Source organism: Choloepus didactylus, chromosome 4 (assembly GCF_015220235.1).
Source record: "Choloepus didactylus isolate mChoDid1 chromosome 4, mChoDid1.pri, whole genome shotgun sequence".
NCBI lineage: Eukaryota > Metazoa > Chordata > Mammalia > Pilosa > Megalonychidae > Choloepus > Choloepus didactylus.
Window position 1 is genome coordinate 113,400,662 of NC_051310.1, and position 17,860 is coordinate 113,418,521.

Sequence of the window (17,860 nt, forward strand, 5' to 3'; positions counted from 1 at the left end):
TCTAAGACTCAATCCCTGAGCTCTGGAAGCAGAGAATCTAGTAGAACAAATGAGTTATTTCCTAAGAGAAGATATGCTCAAAACCCAAAGAGTAGTAAAAAGCAATAAGCATTATAGGATGTGCTGGTTTGGATGCATTATGTCCCCCAAAACGCCATTATCTTTGATGGAGTCTTGTGTGGCCAGGAAATATATTGGTGTTGATTGGGTTGCAGACTTTTGATTGGATGTTTCCATGGAGATGTGATTACTTTACTGTGGGCAAGATCTTTCATTGGATAATTTCCATGGAGGTGTGGCCCCGCCTATTCAGCATGGGCTTTGATTAGTTTACTGGAGCACTATATAAGCTCAGACAGAAGGAGCAAGCTCTGCCACAGCCAATAGGGACACTTTGAAGAACACACATGAGCTGAGAGAGAAGCTGCAGATGAGAGACAGTTGAAGATGGCCGTTGAAAGCAGACTCTTGCTCAGGAGAAGCTAAGAGAGGACAAATGCCCCAAGAACAATTGAGAGTGACATTTTGAAGAGGAGCTGCAGCCTGGAGAGAAACGTCCTGGGAAAAAGCCATTTTGAAACCAGAACTTGGAGCAGATGCCAGCCACGTGCGTCCCCAGCTAACAGAGGTTTTCTGGATGCCATAGGCAATCCTCCAGTGAAGGTACCCAATTATTGATGACTCACCTTGGACACTTCATGGCCTTAAGATGGTAACTTTGTAACCAAATAAACCCCCTTTATAAAAGCCAATCCATTTCTGGTATTTTGCATAACGGGAAGCATTAGCAAACTAGAACATAGGAATTAAACACAAAGTGAACAGAATGGGAACAGAATGGTTGGAGAAAGCTTTACCAAAAAGTAAGACCTACACTGCAACATAAAGAAGAAATAAATTCCAACTGATAGAGAGAAAGGCTGTGGATTACAGGTGGCTGCATGAATATAAAACAGCTGTGCCTGTGGTCTATTAGTCCAGGCTCCAGACTCTCTTAACCCAAAAACAAACCAAAATTAATGGAGATCCAAATTCTCCAAATTGATCATTTATTCCTAGAAGTTGCCCCATGCCTTTAGAAGCACAACTTAAAGTGAAAATACTCTTTTTTCAGGGGATGAGACACATACCCCCAACTCAAAGTTAACTCATCAAGCAGCAGCATGTTCCTAGCATTTTATCAAGCTCATGTATTTTTCTCCTGTAAACTCAGCTCTTTGTGTTCCACCAGTCATCAAAGGAAACCAATTAGATACAGAGAAGACTGAAGAAGGGGTATTCTAAAGGCCAGCGGGAGACTAGAAGCTCTACAGCCAAGAAAGTTGGGGAAAAGGGAGAATGATGCCTCAGTGGAAGAAGCATCTGAGCCAAGCTTTAAGAACCATTCCAATGTGAGCATAGACTTCAACTGAAAAGCTCTGTGGCAGGAGGAGGGAGCTAGGGAACTTCAACAAAAAGGGCTACATTACTACTAGTGAGATGTTTCATCAGTAAGGAAAACAGGGTTTTCTGCCTTTTGTATGTGTATGTGGTAACATATATACAATATAACATTTCCCATTTTAACCACTTTCAAGTGTACAATTCAGTAGCGGTAATTACATTCTCAATGTTGTGCTACCATGACCACCATTCATTACCAAAACTTTTCCATCACCCCAAACACAAACTCTATACCCATTAAGCACTGACTTCCTATTCCCCATTCCCATCTCCACACTTGATACCCTGTAATCTACTTTCTGACTCTACAAAACTTACATATTCTAGTTATTTCATATAGATGAGATCATACAATATTTGTTCTTTTGTACCTGGTTTATTTTACTCAACACGGTATCTTCTTCAAGGTTCATCCATGTTGTAGCATGTAATAACTCCATTCCTTCTTATGGCTGAATAACATTACATTGTTCATATACACCACATTTTGTTTTTCATTCATCTATTGATGGACACCTGGGTTGCTTCCACATATTGGCCATTGTGAATAATGCTGCTATGTATATTGGTATTTATCTGTTCAAGTCCCTGGTTTCAATTCTTTGGGGTAGATAACTAGAAGTGGTATTGCCAGGTCATACAGTAATTCTATATTTAACTTTCTGAGAACAACCGTTTTCCACAATGGCTGCACCCTTTTACATTCCCAGCACAATGCACGAAGGTTCCAGTTTCTCTATACTTGTTATTTTCGGCTTTTCAAATAATTGCCATTCTCGTGGGTGTGAAGTGGTATCTCACTGTGTTTTATGTTTTTTTCCTTTATTAGAGAAGTTATGGGTTTACAGAAAAATCATGCATAAAATACAGGATTCCCATACATCACCCCACCACCAATACCTTGAAATGGTGTGGAACATTTGTTACAACTGGTGATGGCACATTTTTATAATTGAACTATTAATTAAAGTCCATGGATTAACTTAGTGTTCACTGTGTTGTGTGGTTTCATTTTTTAATTTTTTAAAAATTTTTATTCTGCTACCATTTATACAGCCTAACATTTCTTTTTAATCATATTCAAATATATATTTCAGTGTTGTTAATTGCATTCACAATGTTGTGCCATCATCACCACCATCCATAACCAAAACATTTACATCATTCCAAACAGAAACTATGTACACTTTAAGCCTTAACTTCCCATTTCCTATCTCTACCCTGTCCCCTGTACCCTATATTCTAGATTCTGACTCTAGAGTTTGTTTATTCTAATTGTTTCAAATCAGTGAGATCATGCAATATTTGTCCTTTTGTGTCTGGCTTATTTCACTCAACATGATGTCTTCCAGGTTCATCCATTTGTCGCATGTATGACATTTCATTCCTTTTTATGGCTAACTAATGTATATATCACATTTTGTTTATCCATTCATCAGTTAATGGACACTTGGGTTGCTTCTACCTTTTGGTAATTGTGAATAATGTTGCTATGAACATCAGTGCACAAATATCTGTTCAAGTCCCTGCTTTCAATTCTCTGGGGTATATACCAAGCAGGACTTCCAGGTCATATGGTAGTTCTATACTTAGCTTTCTGAGGAACTGCCAAATTGTCTTCCACAGAGGCTACACCATTTTACATTCCCACCAGCAATTAATGAGTGTTCCTATTGTTCTGCATCCTCTCCAACTCTTTTTCTTTTCTTTTTTAATTTTTTTTTTTAATAGCAGCCATTCTAGTGTATGTGAAATGGTACCTCATTGTGGTTTTGAGTTGCATTTCCTTGATGGCTAATGATGTTGAATATCTTTTCATGTGCATTTGTATATCTTCTTTGGAAAGATGTCTGTTCAAGTCTTTTGCCCACTTTTTAACACGTTTTGTTGTTAAGTTGAAGGATTTCTTTATATATTCTGGGTAGTAATCCTTTATCGGATATGTGGTTTCCAAATATTTTCTCCTATTGCGTCGTAATTTTACTTTCACAATAAAGTCCTTTGAGGAACAAAGTTTTAAATTTTGATGGGGTCCCATTTATCTATTCTTCCTTTTGTTGCTTGTTCTTTGGGTATAAAGTCTAAGAAACCATTGCCTAACACAAGGACCTGAAGACGCTTACCAATGTTTTCTTCTAGGAATTTGATAGTTCTGGTTCTTTAGGTCTTTCATTCATTTTGAGTTTATTTTTGCATACGGTGTGAAGGAGGAATCCACCTTCTTTCTTTTGTAAATGGAGACACAATTTTCCCAGCACCATTTGCTGAAGAGACTAGTCTTTCCCAATTGAGTGGTCTTTGCCCCTTTGTCAAAAATTAGTTGGCCATAAATGTGAGGATTGATTTCTGAGCTCTCAATCTGATCCCATTGGTCTATATGTCTGTCCTGGTACCAGTATGTTAAACTTCTCTTCCTACTTCCTCACTTCCAAATCAGAATTGAAAGCTTCCTCACTACACTGTCTTCACCTTAACGTAACATTTATCACACTGTTCTGTAATTACTGTTTATTAATTTTCTGCCCCTCTAGACGTGCATTCCTTGAAGGCAGGGACTATGTCTTATTTACATCTGAATCCCCAATGCCTATTATTGAATACTGCTTACTGAACCATTTTCATCATCTCTGACAGAACCACAAAAAGTTCAATGAACTATCTTCTACCTCTTTAGACAAGAGTTTCTTTTCCCATTCAAATCATTAGTATTTATTTTTGTGTATGTATTATGAGTAGGTGTGCATAAAAGTTACACAACAGGCCTGAGGCCGCTATCTTTAAAAGGGCCTGCTTCTAAGATCTGCCCTTGGCTGGCATCTGGGAACCTGGCTTTCTCCATTCTCTAACTATAATGGTGGTTCACTGTACCAAGACTGTGTCTACAATGTGATTTACCAGCTTTCCTTCCAGGAGTCTGGAATTTTGGTACAGGCTAGGCAAAGGGTGGCTACATAACCAGGCCCCAATAAAAGACATGGGTGCTGAATCTTTAATGGGCTTCCCTGAGCAGAAACATTACACATACATTACTGTGTTCTTCATTGCTGCAGACATGTTACCTATATTAATTAACTCATCTGTATGGTTATGTTATCAATTTATTATATAGTTAGGTTCTTTTTATTCTGTTTGTATTTCATTTCAGGATTTGCTTTTTTGTCCTTTTTACAGAATTTTGTTTTTGAATATGTAAAACATTCACATTGTTCGAAGTCAAAACTTTATAAAAAGGTGTTCTCAGAAGTCCTACTCCCAAACCCATCCCTTCTATCAAATTCCTACCCACCACTCAAAGGTAACCATTTTCACTAGTTTCTGGTTTCTCTTTCCTCTGTGTGAATATGTATGTGTTACAAAAATAAGCAAATTAATTCAGATATTCTTATTTCCCCTTCTTTCATAAAAGGTAACATATGATATATACTCTTAGGAACCTTGCTTTTTTCACTTAAATCCTTATTGGTTCATACAGATCCTACTCATTCTTTTTATAGTTGCATGATACACAAGTGGGTGAATGTACCAGTACTTATCCTCTTTTTTTAAATTGAGATGAAATTCACATAACATAAAATTAACCATCTTAAAATGAACAACTCAGTAACATCTAGTAAATTCACAATGTTGTACAACCAGCATCCCTATCCAGTTCCAAAACATTTCATCGCCTCAAAAGAGTGCCTATTTGCATTAAGCAGTTACTCCTCATTCCCCTGGCTATTTCCATCTCTACGGATTTACGTCCTCTGGATATTTCATATATATGGAATCAAACAACATGTGACCTTTTGTGTCTGGCTTCTTTCATTTGGCATTGTTTCCAAGGTTCATCTATGTTGTAGCACTTATCAGTACTTTCTTCCTTTTTTACAGCCAAATAATATTCCATGAAGGGATATACCACAATTTATTTATCCATTCATCCACTGATGGCAAATCCTCTTTTTAATCCCCTTTGTGGATTCAAATTCTTCTTATACTTAAAAACACAGCTCAAGGCCAACATCCTTTCTAAAGAAACCCTCAATATTTCATTCAATAAACCATTTAAAGGCCATCTGAGGAAGAACTATGAGTCTTAGTTCTTGTCTGAAAACCTTTTGTTGACATTTTCTGGTAAGATCAACAAAGTGCTAGCGTGAAAACTTACAGAATAGATGCCGATGGCTTGAAAAAAAATATTCTAGAGATAACAGCAGAGCACTCTTTCAGAAATGCTGCATTACTAGCTGTATTAGTTAGGGTTCTCTTGGCAAACAGAATCAATGAGAGATGTCTCTGATTATCAAATTGTAAAAGTGACTCACACAACTGTGGGTATGCACGAGTCCAAATTCTGCAGAGCCGTCAACAAACTGTCAACTCCAAGGAAGATGTCCGATGAACTCCTCAGGAAACGAACCAGCAACTTCGACGAACTCCTCAGGAAATGAACTGGGATTTTCGACGAACGTGCTCGATGAACTCCTCAGGAAACCAACCGGCAACGTCGACGAGCTCCCCCAGGAAATGCTTCACTGGGCAGCCGAAGAAGTAGTGAAGGTTCTCTAACAGTCTGGCTTATAAGCCTTCAACTGATCACCCAGCCAATTGCATTCTCTCATTGTGGAAGGCACGCCCCTTGACAAGTCATCAGTCAGCTGCAGCCAATTGAATGATGATCCAACAAACCAGCCGATCACCCGGACCAAATCCAGCCAATTGCATTCTCTCATTGTGGAAGGCACGCCCCCTGATGAGTCCTCAGTCAGCTGCAGTCAATTGACTGATGATCCAACAAACCAGCCCGTTGGTTTATTAACCAGCCTCAAATATCCTCACAGCAACCGTCAGGCCAGTGCCCGCCCGACCAGACAGCCGGGTCACCTAGCCAAGTTGACACATGAACCCAACCATCACACTAGCACTCTTAATGGCACAGAGGATGACACTATGTGGAAAAACATGGACATTTTTTAAAAATATGTTTTAAAAAAGTGATTCAGAAAAATAGATTCTGAAACATGAAGATGTTTTAGGAATATCTTAACCAATATATTTTGTTTATATTTTCATATTTATGTGTACAGAAGTGTGATATGTATAACTGATATTTTTAAAAACTGTTTTGAGAAAGGACAAAAGCAGCTACTGACATTCAAAACTGATTTAACATTCACAGCTAGACCTCGATATTACTACAAGCTGCTCTGATGCTCAGAGCCAGGCCATTTTATTCTCCTGTTGAACATATTCTCACAGCATATCAACCTCAGACAAAGTTACTCTGAGATTGCAATAATAAAATGAAACAAAACAGGCCCACTTCATAATTTTGTCTAAGCACATATCACTATACCACCAACAAAATACTCAATCATAGACCTGTCCTTGCTTTTTGACAGTATCCAATCTAGAGCAAACCCCTGCTTTCTTACACCTTCCCCCAATCACCCAACCAAAGCCCAAATCCTATAATCGATTTTTTCTAACACCCTCCTTACTCAGACATCCCATGGTTCCCTATGTGGCAATGAGTAATAACCCAACTATAGGTACTCCTTGTGGTCTTTAGCTGGAAGGCAATGACAATTTAAATAAGTCTAAAAGAGTTCTTTCAATAAGTAAAAAGCAAATATCGAAGTAACAAGAAGGTATGTAACAGTTTAATCAGGAGCATTTTTTTCTTTGTGGTATGTAAAGTAATGGTGCATCTTACAATCAATGAAATCTAAGATACCATGAAATTCTTCAGTCCAGATTACTGTACACTTCACAATTCTACATGGAAATTTTTTAACAAGTGTCTCAAACTAACATAAAGGGTACTCTGAATTTTGGCCCCTAAATCCCTTCTCCAGTCGTACCCAGCAAATTGTACCATCAACTACTCTGTGCTTAAGTCAAAAAATCTAAGAATATTGACCTGTCCTTTCTCTCCCTCCTCCTCATGCTTCTATCAAGTCCTGAAGGTTCTCTCCAAATATACCTCAAATCTGTCCATGGCTCTCCATCTCCACTGTCATCCCTAGACCAAGCTACCCTATCTTTCACCCACACTACTACAAAAATCTCCTAAATGGTTTTCCAGATTTCACTTTTGTCCCTCTACAATCCACACAGCGGCCAGAGTAATCTTTTTAAAATATGAATCCTATGATGTCACTCTGCTTAAAACTCTTTAATAGCTTCCTATTACCATGGCAACAAAGCCCTACATGACCTACATCTGGCAAACCCCTCCAGTCTGTCCTCCCTTCAATTTGTGTCTCACTTACTACTCTCCAGACATACTAACCTCTTTTCTGTTCCTGGAACCCACCAAGACCTCGCCTGCCTCTAAGCCTTGCCCTTGTTGCAATGTTCTTCCCCCAGCTCTCTGCCTAACTTATTTTATCCTTGAACTCTCACTTAGCTCAAATATTTTAACCAAGCCTTCCCTGATCATTTATGTAAAGTGGCCTCTACCAATTATTATTTTATCACCCTCTTTATTTGCTTCATAGTAATTACTTCAGTAATTATTTTATTTATTAGCTAATCTGTTGCCTGCCTCTGTTGTCACCACTGAATATATGGTGTTATTCATCACTGAATCCTTAGTATCTTGCACTGTGCCTGGCCCATTTCGGTTGCACAACAGTTTCCAAATTATTTAATTAATTTACTGTTTCATGAGCGTTTTTCTACTGTAGTTCTAAACTGTGTAACTTAAGATTTGTTTAACTTTTATTACGAAATATTTCAAGCAATCAGCCACACAAAGAAAAATAAACACCTTTGTGCTTATCATGCATTAACATTTTGCCATATTTGTTAAGAAATAAAACAACTATGGATATAGTTATACAATAACACAAACCTGTCCAACTTTAACAGTGGCACTGTTTGTGTTTGAAGTGAGTAGTTGGAAAGAGGCCAGCTGGGGTAAGGTCACTGTCAATTTGAAATTGACTACTCCAGATACTGTATAACCTACAAAAACGTTTCTGTTTTGAAGTCAAGTTGTATTTGTATAAGAAATACACAAGAAATATTTGTTTGCTAGAAATATTTGATAATGTACAAAGTAGGCTAAAATCACACTGTTCAGTGCAGTTTTATATTTTTTTGTTACATCCCCCTTTTTGTAAATATCCTCAAAAAAGCTTGATAATAAAATGTATTTCCATAAGATAAACAAAAAGAAAAGAAAACTCAGTCTTAAGCTGTGGAACACCATTGAAAGCAGGGGGCATTAGAGAGCTGTCCAAAAACCCAGTACCTACCTCAAAGCCAGACTAGAATAAGTACTCCATAAATGTTTTTTATTGAACAAATAAATGAATTGCTTCATCCTGAGCCAGAAGCACTGGTCTGGTTTCAAGAAACAATGCTTAAAGCAATCACTGGAGACAGGGGGAAAAAAAAAAAAAATCAGCCCCTGAAAAACTGACCTGGCACTCACAACCAAGGCCAACTTGTTCTCTTACTGGATATAAGCAATCTGACAGAACACCAACCTCACACAAGATTAAAAAAATGAAACAAAGCAAGTCCATTTCATGTAAACATTAAGAAAAACAGGGTCAGTGTGCCACCCATAAAATATCGAACACCCTGCCTCCCGTGGCCAAAATGAACGACTTGCTACTTTTCTACCAACTATAGCTCTGTAATGGGTGCTTGTTTCATCTCTCTACAGATAAGATTAACGGAGTTACCCAATCATGGAACTGCCCCATTTTCTGACAGCCAATCTGCAGTGAACCCCACGCAACCCCAGCCTCCTTAGACCCTCCCCACAATCACCCAACCAAAGCATAAATCCTATAATCAGTTCTTCCTAATGCCCTCTTATTGAAACACCTCAAGGTTCACCAAGGTTCATGGTCTCTCCTGCTGCAAGGAGTAATGAATCCAACTTGTTTAACTACAGGTGTGCTCCTGGTGGTCTGTGACTGGAGAGCATTGACATATTACAAGTCAGACGATCTAAAAGCCTATGCTTTTCTCTTTCTGGAAAGTTCTCCCAGTCTTAGTTTGACAAGGATACTGCCTCTCATTTCTGGAAGTCATCTTTAACTTAATGAAAGAAAGGTATCCTTTTTAAACAAATTTCTTTAATGCTAAGGATCTGATTCAATGTCCAGTTGCAATTGGACCCAAAACCTTTTGTTTGCATATGATAATATATTTCCTTCTAGATAGCATGCCCTTGGGAAGCCAAGTCTGTGTGACTCATCTTGTAAATCTGTAGCAGTCTAACACATGGTAGAGGATTTCTTTTATGAATGGTATTAATAAATTGCTTTTAAATTAATAATAGCTGAAATGAAATGGATGCCTCAGAATAACAGATGTGACCACACACCCCACTCCCCCCAAAAAAAACACACAGAAACTCAAGGGAATAACATCTCTCCCAAAGACTTCTAATTTTTCCCAAAAAATTGGGATGGGGATGGAGAGAGAGGATTTCTCTCTCCAAAAAAAATTCTATTTTTTCCCCATATATTTCTAAATATACTAAATATGATTATTTGTGAGCCAACTGAGGAAAGCTCATATCTTCATGCTTAAGTACGGGGTTCAGATCTTTAAAGGAAAATGTAAGTATGGTGCATTTTTCATTTGTCCAACTAATTTTCACTCCTTCTCACTTCTACTGGATTCCCCTTAAAAAGTCTTTTCGGCTCTGACTTCCAAAAGAATCCATAATATTACATCCTTATTCATGATAAAAATCTAGAGAGAGCAGAACCTGGGTTTATTTCGTTTGAGCTACTTAATGCTTAACTAAGTACTTTAAAAGATTTGTCCTAACACACGTCCTGAATTTTTTTTGTTTAATGATTGTTGAAAGAACCTCTCAATGGGGACTTTGATCATCATCTACAAAAGATTCCGTTTGTTTTTTTCCTTGTTTATAAAGCACCCTGGGGCAGAGCAGAGGAAGGCAGCACAAAACATTTATTCATCCTCTGACGCAAAAGTATAATTCAGCCTAGTTTAACACATTAAATGATACACCATGCAATGCCACAGCCTATTTAAAGGCATTCTGGCCAGTATTGTCTGATAAAGGGGAAACAGGTTTATCTTCCAAAAGGAAAGATTAAATTCAACAAATTCTCAACATTCAGAGGGCACCTACATTTTGCAAGGCAATAAGCCATATGTGTGACAAATCCAAACATAAATGCATAACTGGGAGGCAGAGAGTTAACCGTAGTGAAGGAAGCTTAAAAGCGTCATAGATGTCAAGGAGAGGTGGACAGTAAGGGTAATACTAGGAAGAATGTTCCAGACTGAAAACTCCAGTTTTTCAAAAACCAGAATCCTGGATGGTTTGCACAGAGACATTAGGGTGCACAGGTCCTGGGGTCTCCACTATTTAGGAGACCTCCGTTTGTCATATACGTGGGCCTATGAGATTAAACGTAAATGTTTAACGTAATTTAAAATAGTTCTTAAGTTTCCTGTGCAATGCAGCATCAGGGTTCCCTTCAAAAAAGGGAAAAAATCACTTCCTCGTGTTTTTCTGAATTTTAAAATTAAAATTAATAAGAATAATTTCCACCACTAGACGGTTGGGAGGTGGGTGTGGTCCCTCTGAGACAGCGTGACCGTCCATGGGGCCTGGCTGGACCTCTCAGGACAGCGCTAATCGTCCAGCCACGGCCCAGCAGGCCACTGACACACGTCCCAGACCCGACGAGCTCATCTCAAGCCTCTAAGGCCCTCAGCCAACCCAACCCCCGACGGCCAGACCTCCAGGACCAGGCTCGGGTTCGAGGCCGCAGGCAGCAAACAAAAAAGAGGCTCGGGACAGTAACCAAAGCCTGCGCTGGACTCGCGGACTACTCAAAGGTCGCACTTCGGGGCGTGCATTTGCTGGTGTGCCTCGACGAGGGCCAGAGCCTGCCGGAATCTGGACGCCTCGTGGGCACCGCGTCCGGGACCTCGCTGGCGAACTGCAGGCTGCCCAGCGCGCACACGGACAAAAGGGACCGGGGTCCCAGAGGACGCTCCCGGGCCGTGATACCGCGAGCGATGCGCCGCCGGGACCCAGCCTTTACCTGAACGTCACTCAGCTCCACGCGCAGATAGAGTTCGTGGTGTCGCTGAGCCCAGTACACGTGAGGCGTCAACACCTGGTTCTCCATGGCCACACTGCCCGGGGCTCGGGGAGGCTCGGCTCACTGCGCCTGCTTGCCTCAGGGACTGCGCGGCTGGAGCACAATGAACGCAGGCCGGAAACTCAGCAATACTGAGCGCTTGCAGCCGCACAGCTTCTAGAAGCGCCAGGCTCGCGGCGCCTGCGCAATGAGGAGCGGAGGGGGGAAGAGGGGAGCGCCGGCGCCGATGACGCCACAGCGCCCTTGCGACCACGTACCGCGCTGTTGACTACGGAATCAGCAGGTGGTCCGCGTTTCGTCGCCTTTTCAGGGCAATGCTTAGAAGTGAAGTATAAAAGACCGTAGTGCCACGAAGGACCTGTGATCAGCTTGGAGAAGGGTTTGGGACTGGTATGTGTGGAAGGCCTCTCCCATTCTATCACTCATTAAGTCAACATCTACTGAGTGCCTACCACTGTATGTGCTCTGCAGGACGACTGGTGACTGAGGACGAGTTGGAAGTAGGCAAACTAATTGGTGGGTGATGCAATCAGTCATGTATGAGATTGTCTTAGTTTCCTGGCTGTTAAAGCAAATGCATACGATAGGTTGGCTTAAGCAACAGAAATTGTCAGTGCAGGGGTTTGAAGCTACTAGTAGTTCAAAACGGAGGCATCAGCAAGGCAATGCTTTCTTCCCAAAAACTGGTGTTCTGAGGCTGGCTGCTGGTGATCCTTGGGTCCTTGGCTTTCCTGTCACATGGCAATGTACATTTCTTCCATGGCCTCTAGCTATGTCTGAATATCACACTGTTTATAAAGGATTCCAATAATCTGGATTAATCTGAGTTGGCGTCACTTTATCTAAATATAACATCTCCAAAAGATATTATTGTAACTCATATCTGTAAGGAGTTCACAACCACAGGAATGGATTAAGATTAAGAAAATGTTTATTTTCTCAGGTACAGTTCAATCTACCACAAACATAAGGAAAACAAGATAAGGAGAGCCTTGAACTTTAGAAATAAGTTATTTTTTGAAATGATAAAAGTATTTTTATTGTCTGGCCTTTTTTACAATGCAGATGCAATATATGTCACTTTTTCTTTTTATTGAGGCATAATTTAGGTATAGGAAATGAGCCAGCTTAAGCTGAACATTTCCATATGTTTATATCTGTGTGATTACCACCCAAATCAAGATCTGGAGTATTCCTAGCATCCCAGCGGTCCTTCATATAAGAATCTTGTTTTCTCCCATCACCCCACCTTCCATCCCATAATTACTATCCTGACTTCTATCACCATAGAATAATTTTTGTCTGTTTTTGAATTTCATGTAAATGGACTCTACAATACATATGCTTTGGTGTCTGGCTTCTTTCATTCAACATAATGTCTTTGAGATTTATCCATGTTGTTGTGTGAATGGGTAGTTCATTCTTTTTTGGGTTTGTTTTGCTTATGTGTTTTTGCTGTGTAGTATTTCACTGTATGAATGTACCAAAAATTATTTGTCCATTATCCTTTTAATGGACATTTGCATTGTTTCTAGTTTTAGCTGTTATAAAGCTTCTACCAATTTTTGCGTACCTGTCTTTTGGTGGATATATATGCTCAGTTTTCTAGGAGTGGAATGCCTAGATCGTAGAGCAGGCATATGTTTAGCTTTAGTAGGTACTGCTAAGCAGTTTTACAAAATATTTGAATCAATTTACAGTTCCACCAGCAAGGATTCTTTACATCCTTGCTAACACTTAGTATTTTCAGTCTTTTTAATTTTCACCATTCTGGTGGGTGTATAATAAAAAATAAAAGTTCTAATCCAGTATATTTGAAATTTGAAGCTTGTCAGCTGACCTCTATACAAATTGAAAGCTACTGATGTGCAAGAAGATTGAAATTTGACTTCTTGCTCCCTAAGAAAGACCTAGTGGAAGGTGCCTGCCCAGCCTGGTTCTGCCATCACTGGATGACATCTCTCTCTGGATGTGAGTTTCCTTATCCATCAGATGAGAGAGTTAGACTCAATCATCTCCACTGTTCTTATCAGCTGTTTTTAAATTTTCCTCCAAAGAAACCCAGGTATTGTGGGCCCTCTCTCTAGGGGAAACCAGTAAGACAATATTTGAAATAGAGAGGGGAAAGAGTAGCACCTAGGTGAACTATAAAACTGAAAGGTGAGGTAGGGGAGCAGAGGCAAGTGGCAGTGCTAAACTGAGGTATGTAGGGCTGAGGGCTTTATGAAAATATCAGTCAAATGAAAATGCAAACTAGGCACTGTCTTTGTGTCCTGTCTTCTTGATACAAGCTTCATAGCCCCTTTTGGCTCATAGCCATTTCTCCCACCTCTGAACTTGGAGACAGTCATCACCTGCCACAGGAAGTATCTGCTGTGTATGAAGTGTGTTCTCAGTGCTTAAGGCTGGTTTCCAGCCTTTGGCAAGTGATTATACATTCTTTTTGTTCTCTTTTTACAAAATTTTGGACTCCTGGGAAAGATTTTTGAAAATGAGTGTGGAATTTGGCTGTTTTGTGCCTCACCCAGGTTCACATAACCAGTTATCCTTGTCCAAAATCAGGTTTCTCTATCTAGACAGCACAAAGCTGAGGGTGGAGAGAAAAGATTGATTAGATCAACCCAGGCATCTAATGGGAAATCGTGACCAGTCAGATCATATCCCTGTAACCTTCTAGCTATGCCAGTAGAGTGGGCATTGGCACCAATCATTGCGGGAAACAGCTTCTCCTCAGCTTGTCAGTTCACGGTTCAGAAGAATGTGCAGCGATTGCCTCACCTCAGGCTCAAGCATCTACTTTCAGAGCCTGCCTTGGATGTGGGGAATAGTCTTCCCACTCCATTCGGTTTTACTCACCTATTAATTCCCGGCTCTCTGGGCTGCCTACATGGTTGCAAGCGTAGACAGTATATATCTTAAAATATATCATAAAATATCATAAAATATCATATATCATAAAATATCACTGGAAGTATATGCAAGAAACTACTAACATCAGTTTTTGTGAAGAAGGAAACTGGGTGATGGGAGGACCAGGCTGGGGGAAAAGCTTTTCACTTTATGCCCTTTAATACTTTAAAATATTTGAATCATGTGACAGTATTGCCTATTCAAAAACTTAACCATGAAAAAAAAAAATCAGGGAAAGGGGCTCTTTTTTGTTATTGTCATTTGGTATGTGCTGTTCCTCCAAAAGGGACAAAAGATGGGGGGAGTGGGAAAAAAAAAAACTCCAGCCCATTATATCCTGTAATCACTGCTATTACTGTATTTTATGTGTTGCTGACAGGGCGGCACAGGAATGAGACACAGACACAAAGTTAAGAATTAAGGGAGCAGGGGGCCCACTGCATCTCATGCTAAGTGGACGATAATGCACCTTTGCTCCAGTTATTTATTTCAGAAGATTGGGGAGTATATGCTAAATGTCCTCAGGCTCGGGAGAGCCCACCAGATACCTATGTTTACATCCTGTTGCATATCAGAAGCAACAATCTAGGTTTAGGACAATGGTAAACGTTGTCATCATAGTCACAAGACACATATCTTTACAGGGCGGGCCCGCACGGCGTTCCATGCAGGCCTGCAGCTTAGCGTTCCAAGCCACCACCCTAGATATGCCTCAGGCAACATGGAAGACTCAGTTTCCCACATGTCCCCCTTTTTGTTTCTTCAATGCAGACCGGATGGACCAAGCAGCTTCTTTCTGCTTTAGTTCTGAGAGGGTTTTTCTTGTGCATCTGAGGACTAAACAAAGACAAAGCAAAATTATTAAAATAACCCATATAAAGGGATTTAATCGTTCAAGGCCTTTAGCGATGCCTTGCATAGTTTCAGTTTCAGTAAGAGAACCTGCAGTTTTAGAATATCCAATGTAAGATTATTATAGTGTCCAAGTAAATGTTTTTTAACTTTACTTCAATTAAAAAGTGTGTGATTGTATTCACGAGGGGTCACACAAAACGTGGACGTATTTCAGTCACATTTTAACTTAAATTGATACCGTAGATTCTCAACTTCTTCTCCTAGAAGGAGAACAGCATTTTCTAGGTCTCCAAGGTGAGCAATAACTTCCTTGTCAATTTGTAATTGCTCGCCCCAAGACTTGCTTGCCTTCTTGTGCCATTTTTGGACAAATTCAGTGGTATGAATAGATTGATGTAAGGCTGTTCCTGCAACAGCAGCAGTTGTAGCAATGGCTATTATACCTATAATAAAAGCTATTAATAATCCAAGAAATCTTTTTGTTCTTTTATATACCTTTTCTAAAATTTGTAGTAACATATGCATATCAGGTGATGACTCCAAAGGTTTATGCTTTGAAACAGGGAGCCATAGACCCTTTCGTCGTCTAAGAACTACAACAGAGATGTTGCTAGAATTTATGGTGTTATTTAAACAAGTATATAATGAGCAACTCCAATTGGCCAGACAAGTAATTTCTTTGGTAGTAGTGTTAACAGTTAAGTTTCCTACCCAGAACACATAGGGGTCTCTGACACAGGCTTGTATTCCAAAAGTATCTATTTTTTGTGAAATAAATATTATGTAAACTAATAGGAAGCCTCCAAAGTGTATATTGAACATAAGAATGATTTAAAGTAGGTCTAGGTGGAGACCAGCCAACACTGTGCCAAATAATAGGATACTTAGCCTGAGCATAGAGAGAATTAAGCCCAATAAGTGTAATTTCCTGAATGAGCACATGCTGGAGATACTCACAGCAACAGCGATAAGAGCCAGCATTGCTGCAGTCAGGTTAGGACCTGTTACTGGCAGCATGGCTTGCTGGACTTGTTTTTCTGCATCCTGACACAGCTTTTTTATCTGACCCCAAGTTGGATGTTGGGCTTCCCTAGTTCGGGGTGTTGGCCCGATCACTGTTGTCTTCAGCGTCAGACCCTGGAACTGCATCACTGGTGGCTCAACGTCCCATAGGAATCTTCTTTTCTTTGCTGGGTTCATGGTACAGCTTCAGTCATCGGGCCGGTATCCAAAGTGGTGCTCGTCCATCACCTGGGGAAACACAAGCATAACCTCTTCCCCATGTTAATAAAGTATCCATTGTCTGTTCATTAGTTAGCATGTCCTTCCACCATATAGGAGGTGCTTTCTGGAAATAATGTTTCAGTGTTGTCTTTTCAGCTGGAAAATGTCGCTCTGCGGCAGTGCCACCCAGTTTTTCATAAAAATTTACAAAATTTAAAGTAAATAAAGCTTTTGATAATCGTTCATGGGGAGTTCCATCATCTCCCCCTTTTTGTCTTGTTAACATAGTTTTTAAAGTATGATGGGCACGCTCAACAATAGCTTGTCCTCGGGGATTATAAGGAATACCAGTGGTATGACGAATGCCCCAAGTTGTAGTAAAAGTAGCAAATTTTGCAGATGTATAGGCTGGGCCATTATTGGTTTTTAAAGCACGGGGCAAGCCCATAGAGGCAAAACAGGCAAAAAGGTGAGTACGAACATGTCGAAATGTTTCACCGGTTTGTGCTGTGGCCCAAAGAAAGCCAGAGTACGTGTCAATGCTGACATGAACAGTGGCTAAGCGGCCAAAGGAAGGGATATGAGTAACATCCATTTGCCATAAATCATTGGAGGCTAGACCACGAGGGTTAACACCAGGATCCTGCAAAGGTGGAGCAGTAAGGAGTTGACAATTAGGACAAGAAGAAACAATATCTTTAGCTTGTGTTCTAGTAAGGGAAAATCGAGCCATGAGTCCTTACACATTAAGATGAGTAAGCGAGTGAAAATGAGAAGCTTCTGAAATAACAGGCACTAATAATTTATCTGCAGCAGCATTGCCAGCTGCTAAAGGGCCTGGGAGGTTGGTATGGGAACGAATATGGGTAATATAAAAAGGAGCTACACTAACACAAATAGCTGATTGTAGCTCAAGGAAAAGGTTAAATAAACAAGGAGGCAACTGTTGCTTAATGGATGCTGTTTCAATTTTAGTAGCTACATGAACAACACAGGCAGAATCAGATAAAATATTAACAGCCTCAGGAAAATCTGTTAAGACAGCTATTACAGCAGCCAGTTCAGCTTGCTGGGCAGAGAAATGAGGAAGATCTAAAACTGTGGACTTAGGGCCAGTATAGGCAGCTCAACCTTTAGATGACCCATCAGTAAAAACAATGGGAGCATTGATTAAAGGCTCACAAGAAGTATATTTAGGCAGTATCCATTGTATACGTCGAATGAACTGGAAAAGATCGTTTTTTGGATAATGATTATTATAGTCAATAGTCAGCTATAACATATAATATATTATATATATTATATATAATATAATATATAATATAACT

General features: G+C 39.9%; 1 protein-coding gene across 1 annotated transcript in view; it reads right to left on the bottom strand.

Moving 5' to 3' along the window:
- Positions 1–11,710, bottom strand: part of HACD3 (3-hydroxyacyl-CoA dehydratase 3) — a 41,432-nt gene extending 29,722 nt beyond the window's left edge. Inside the window, exon 1 of the mRNA XM_037833662.1 lies at positions 11,484–11,710. Within this exon, the coding sequence (XP_037689590.1) occupies positions 11,484–11,570 (87 nt within the window). The 5' untranslated portion in view covers positions 11,571–11,710. The remainder of the gene's footprint in view (positions 1–11,483) is intronic.
- Between the last annotated feature and the right edge of the window lie 6,150 nt (positions 11,711–17,860).